Consider the following 5,998-nt stretch of genomic DNA (forward strand, 5'->3'; position numbering starts at 1 on the left):
GTGCATCGTCCCACCCCGGGCTCCAGGATGACCCAGCCAGGATGACCAGTGACCTCCGAGGGAAGGGACCCAGCAGCATCCCAACCTGCTACCCCTGGGACTCAGATGACCACAGAGTGGGGGGCGCCAGGGCGCCGGCTCAGGCTGAGGGTGTGGGCAGCGGTGAGCAGGAGGATACCACTGAGCACCTCCATGGTGCAGGAGCCCCAGGCCAGGGCGGCAGACCAGCCGAAGCTGATACGCACACCCTGCACTCGCTGTGCGCCGTACTGGCGGGTCGTCTCTGTGAAGGCCAGGTGCGAGTAGCTGACGTACACACTGACTCCCGCCAGGGTCAGGGTACCTGGGGAGAGAGGGGGCAAGGAAGCCATTCCCAGGGGTCCTGCACACAGAACCTTGGGGTCCCCAGGCATTCAGGGCTTGACAGGCACATTTCCATCCTGTGGCCTGTCCTGGTCAGCTCTGATGACCCTCACTCCGGCCCCTCCAATCACCTCTGTTCCCGGGGCCCATACTAAATGGTGAACTCTGAGGTTTGGGGGGCTCACCCACAGCCCCCCTTGCAAACAGCTCCACCGGTGCTTCCAACACACAGTTAGGCAGCAGCAGAAGCAATGGACTGAATTTGGAGAATGATGAAAGCAGATAGGATGAGAGAGGCAGGGGTAGGGGCAGCACCCTACACAGGACCACCTCGGCCCTCAGGGCTCCTCAGAGAGGAGGCCCGGAGGCAGGTGGCATGGCCGCACCTGCAGCGTCAGGAGCGCCCCCTGCCAAGGCCTCTCCAAACTCTAGCTGCCTCCAATCACTTGAGCAGCAGGACACAGAGTAACTCCCTAACCTGGGAGCCCCTTTCACCCTCCAACTTTTCTGGGGGTCAGGGACCCAAGCTAAGCTGTGGCAACCTCTCTCCCACCTCAGATCTCCTGAAGTACATCTCCAGGGCTGGCTCTGCGGCCTGCAGGACAACCACAGTGGAATGTGTCCCTCCAGGCCCTGTTGTCCCCCACGATCGTGTCTCAGGGTAGGGACCCCCATCGTCTCCCTCCCCCTTCTCACAGCACTAATGAGAGGGTGAGTTAGCCTCAGGCAGGCCCCTCTGGGGTGACAATTCCTGTCTCAGAGCCCTCCGCTCCACTATCCACAGAGATCCTCAGCATCACAAGCCCAGAGCAGGGCCCGCCTGGCTCCACCAGGGCCTGTGATTGGCTCCCGAGAGAGATGTGCACCCCACCTAGACTCTGAGCACGGGGGACTGGGGGTGTCCCTCAAGCCAGCGGAGCCTCAGGTCCTTGCCCCTCTTGCGTACCCCACTGCCCAGGGCACTGGGCCTCGCCCAGCAGCTGCCTCCAGCCCCTCTGCCCTCATTGGCACCTTCCCCTCAAACACACTACAGAGGCTTCCTCAAGCTTTCCAGGGTACATTTCCACAAGCTTTCCAGGGAACATTTCCAACCCAGTTACTCCTCTTGGTGGCTTCCCAAGGTCCTCTTAATTGGATTTTGGCCACTCACAGCCTCCCAGATCATAGCTGACACCGATCACTCCTTATGTCATTCTCTAGAGGACACCTTGACTTCGTGTAGGCTACGTTTCCCCCAACTCTTGGCTCCCAGGTGAGCTCCTCACCCCGCTCCTCACTGAGGTCTCCCAAAGAGCCCAGCATTCCCTGGGGAGGGGAGCAGCACTGCCCAGGAGGAGGCCCAGCCCTGGTGGTCCTTGTGGCCACAGCCATGAGAGCAGAGCTGTCATGAGACACTGGACCCAGCTCGGGCCTGGCTCCATGTGACAAGGGCCACTGGGGGCTGACCCTCAGGAGACACCAGTGCCCCTTCAGGAACGGCCACCCAGGGAAAGTGCAGGGAATTGGGGGCTAGGGCAGACGGCACTATCCCAAGGGGACCTCTAGTCCCAGGAGACCCAGGCTTAGGATAGCCCAAGGGGAGCAGAGAGTATGGGGGCAGGGGCACAAGTGATCCCACTCCCAGGATTCCCCAGCACTCCAGACTCACCCCCCAGCAAGAAGTAGCAGCCGGTGAGGAGCAGCAGAGGGACACTCTGGGTCAGGGAGCTGAGTAGGCCACAGACCCAGCCACACACAATGAGGACCAAGCTCAGAGGCAGGACCACCATGACGGCGCGGTGCAGTGCTGCGGAAGAGGGGGATCAGGTGCAGGTGGACAGGACCCCTGTCCCCAGGAGGGTGGAAGTGAGCCCGATGCTCCACCTGCTCAGGCCAGGTGGAGTCGAGGGCTTGATGCCCTGTCTCCATGGTACTCACGAGACCCTCCCAGTGGCCACTTCTGGTGCTGGCGCAGGCTTCACAAGGCAAGGGTGAGGGAGGTTCCCTGGTACCCTTCCCACCCCACCCGCAGGCTGCTCTGGGAGCCACTGGGTGGGAGATGGCAACAACAAAGGTGGGCTGTTACCACTGAGAGGGAAACGGGGCACAGGGGTGGCAGGATAGGTTGGGAGGCAGCCGGGCACTGTCAGGACCCAACAGCACAGCACAGAAGAGCTACAGGTGGACATGTTCTCTGAGCATCGCAGGGCCATAGGAAGCGGTTCTGTGGGCCTGGGGTGGATGGTTCACGTCCCAGCCCTGCCTGAAGAAGGATGCAGAGGTGGCACTGCCCCAGGACTCACAGAGGAGGTGCTGCACTGATGGTGAGGCGTCCAGGCCCTCGCTGGCGAACGGGTCGATCAAGGGGACACAGCTGCTCTGTCCTGGGGAGCCAAAGTGCAAAGCAGAGGCTGGATACCAAGGCCCCCAGCAGACCCTAGAACCACAGCATCATGCTGCAGCCATGGGCCCCACGGGCTTAGGGCTCTGAAAGGCATCAGAGGCCCAAGACCTCTCATTTGGTTCATTTCTGTGGACAGGCCGTGCCTGCATGGAGGTGTGTTTGAAATCTCAGACCTCCAGAGCCCCCAGGAATGTTGTGTCGGTCCTCGTAACACACTGTCATGGGCAGCTGGTCTTGGCTTTCCGAGGAAAAAGGTGCACAAAATGGAGCTACAAGATTCAGCTGGGGACCCTTCCGAACTCACACCGTGTGGGCTTTCAGATTCACACCCACGTGTGCCCATGCGTATGCACATACACATCAGATGTTGGTAAATGAACAGACAGCCAAGTCCTTCCATACCGCACACTGGGTAATGCACACGTGGCACTCACAATCACACTCTTACACGCTTGTGTTTATATGCACTCACACACATAGCCTGTGCTTTCACACTCATTCACACACCCACCTTCATGTGTGGACTCACACTCACATGTATCACACACTCTCACACAGCTGTGGCGGCCCCAGCAGGTGGAGAGGGAGCTGAGGGAGGAAAAACAACCCCTGGTCACCTGGAGCAAGGTCAGGGCCCAGCCTCTGCACCCAGGTGTCCCTGCCCCACACTGCACCTCAGCCCCACTGTCCCCGCTGCTCCCCCAGCACCGAGGCAGGATCAGAGACAGCCCGGGAGCTGGGCAGCACCAACTCCCACTCCAGGAAGGTTGGTAGACCCCTTCCCCAGGCTTCTGTTTCTCCCCATCTGAGACTGTGCCTTGGAGGTTGAGGAGTGAGGGTCGAGGTCCCCAGTTACCCACTGTGAGTAGCCCCGAGAGGTGCTGTCCCGATTCTACACAACGCTGGCGCCCACCCCCCCGCACCCTAGTCCTGCCTTTGCCAGCTACCCTCACCCCCATGCGGTCACCCCAACACTTTGAGGCGGGCAGGCGCATTGGAGAAGGGGCCCGGCCCCAAGGCGAAACGAGAGGGGCCGGGACTCTGGGAGGAGGGGCAAGGGGGGCACTGGGCAGGGACGCAGGACAGAGGCAGAGGGCTCTGGGTTTCAGTCGTTGCCCTCACCTTCGCAGGTGCGCCAGAGCCCGGAATGCGAGGACAGCTGCTCCGCTCCGCCACCGCGCTCATTGGCGTCCGCCACCTCCAGGATGTACCAGTAGTCGCTGGCGACCGCAGCCGCCAGCAGCGCGAAGCTGAGTAGCGCGCCCAGGGCGGCGGCCAGGAGCAACGCGCCCAGCCGGGCCATGCCCCGGGTCGAGCCGGGGGGGAGGGGCGGGGTCCGGGGCAGAGGGAGGTCGCGGGTCCCGAGAGCTGGGGAGAGTGTCCGGAGAGTGCGGGAAATCGGGGGAACCAGGGGAACCAGGAGGTGGGGGCCGTGAATGCTGGAGAGGGCAGAAGAGTGGGGATGGGTTGGCGAGGGGTCCGAGGAGTGCAAGGAGCGGGAGCCAGACAGCCGGCTAGACCGGAGTTTAGGCAGTGGAGAGCCGCGGGAGTCGGCTCCGGCTCTGGCTCGGAGGAGCAACACAGCCGGACTCAGAGGAGGGAGCGTCTTGAGAGCTAGGGTCGGGGCAGCGAGGGGAGGGGCAGAGCCAGTGGCTGGGAGCAGGGGCGGTGCGCGCCGCTGGAGGATCTTCTGCGCACGTCCCCAGATTTCTGCGCAGGGCTGGATACGCAGTGCCCTCGGGCTCGCAGGCAAATCGATGCCATCTGAGAAAGGAAGAAAGAAGTCTCGGACCCTCAAGTAGCAGAGGAGCTGTAGACCTGGGTTCAAACCCTGGCGTCCCCAGAGCTGCTCACAAATTACTGGGCAATTCCTAATCTTCCTAAAACTCTGCTTTTCTGCGATCAAATGGCTGTCTGGGGAGGAACTTGACAGAATGGTGAAGGATGAGCTGAAACGGGCCCCAAGAGGATGCTCCATCATCCCCTGTCCACACTGTGAAGCATCTGAAATCCAGGAGGCAGGCCACCCTGAGCTGGGCAGTGGCTGCTAGCTGGTCGGAGGTTCCTGGGTTTTTTTTGGTACTGGGAATCGAACTCAGGACCTTGTGCTTGAGGTACTGTGCCACTGAGCTATATCCCCGGCCCAGGATCCTAGTCTTGATCAGTCCTGAAGGCCAATTACAGGGCTGGTGATATAGCTCAGTGGCACATGTGCTTGCCTAGCAAGCTGCAAGGTCCTGAGTTCAATTCCCTGTACCCTCCCCTGCAAAAAAGACCAATCACATAGGGTCAGTGGAGTACGGCAGGGTGGGCTTTGTAAGGAAAGTTACTTTGGATTGGGTTTCTTTTTCTTTTCTTGGTACTGGGGACTGAACCTGGGGTGTTGTAACACTAAGCTACATCCCCAGCCCTTTTATTTTGAGACAAGGTTACTAAATTGGCCTTGAATTTGCCTTCCTCCTGCCTCTGCCTGAGTAGCTGAGATCACAGGTGTACGGCACTACATCTGGCCTAATTATTTCATAATTATAAATGTGACATGTGGCAAGCCAGCATAGCTGTCCAGCCATGCAGCAAGCATGCATAAAGCACCCCAGAAGGCCACATTAAGAGCAGGCTCCCTTGGGGAACTACGCTTGGGCTGTGCCAGAGTTGAGGTGGTCATGCCGTGCTGGGCACCACAGCCAGGGGTGTACTCAGAGTCAGGCCCCGGCTGAGGAGTGTATATCCTCAGACTATGACCTTCAGTGCAGCAGCTTCCTGACTTGTAGCTGACTCGGGCCTCTCAGAGAAAGTGTTTGGGCCATTTTTTCTGTGCTAGGCTCTTGTTAGTTTGAGGGACACAGTGATTAAGTAAAAGCAATCCTAAGTTATTGAAACAGTATTTCAAGTAGAATGGAGACAGAACAGCATAAAGCTATTTGGGTATTTCGTAGGCTGTTCATCTTTCTGCACACTGCACTAAAGACTGTTTCCCAGCTGTGTCAGTGGAGGTGCCACTGTGCCTGATTGTGTCCTTGAGCTGGCACTGCCCTCCCCACGCTCCTGCTCGGGGACCCTGTGGCAGCTAGGAGCCCACTGAGCCTGAAGGTGAAAGGATTCACCAGGTGCTTAGGGAGCTGCAGGGCCTGCCCAGCCCCAAACTCTGATTATAGCTGGGGAGAGAATGGTGAACTCTGAAAACCTGAGTTCATCCCTAGCAGCTACTCCACAGTAAAGCAATATAAAAGGATCAGTACTGCAAGCCGGGTG

At 59.5% G+C, this 5,998-nt stretch overlaps 1 protein-coding gene across 1 annotated transcript; it reads right to left on the minus strand.

The window, feature by feature from the left end:
• On the minus strand, positions 1-4,049 carry Tmem235 (transmembrane protein 235). Its single transcript, XM_005407379.2, has 4 exons — positions 3,869-4,049; positions 2,646-2,726; positions 2,012-2,149; positions 1-343 (listed from the first exon to the last, which is right to left on the minus strand). The coding sequence occupies exons 1-4, from the start codon at positions 4,047-4,049 to the stop codon at positions 102-104; spliced, it is 642 nt and encodes a 213-aa protein (XP_005407436.1). The 3' UTR covers positions 1-101.
• Positions 4,050-5,998: the final 1,949 nt, after the last annotated feature.

Source organism: Chinchilla lanigera, unplaced genomic scaffold (genome assembly GCF_000276665.1).
Source record: "Chinchilla lanigera isolate Chin_1 unplaced genomic scaffold, ChiLan1.0 scaffold00105, whole genome shotgun sequence".
NCBI lineage: Eukaryota > Metazoa > Chordata > Mammalia > Rodentia > Chinchillidae > Chinchilla > Chinchilla lanigera.

Bases quoted from the DNA above. Each gene is read 5' to 3' on its own strand.
- Tmem235 (XM_005407379.2), bottom strand. From the start codon at position 4,049: ATGGCCCGGCTGGGCGCGTTGCTCCTGGCCGCCGCCCTGGGCGCGCTA. The intron at 2,150-2,645 runs GTGAGTCCTGGG...CCTCTTCCGCAG, and splicing joins ATCAGTGCAGCACCTCCTCT to CACTGCACCGCGCCGTCATG. The intron at 344-2,011 runs GTGAGTCTGGAG...CTCTCTCCCCAG, and splicing joins CTGCTACTTCTTGCTGGGGG to GTACCCTGACCCTGGCGGGA.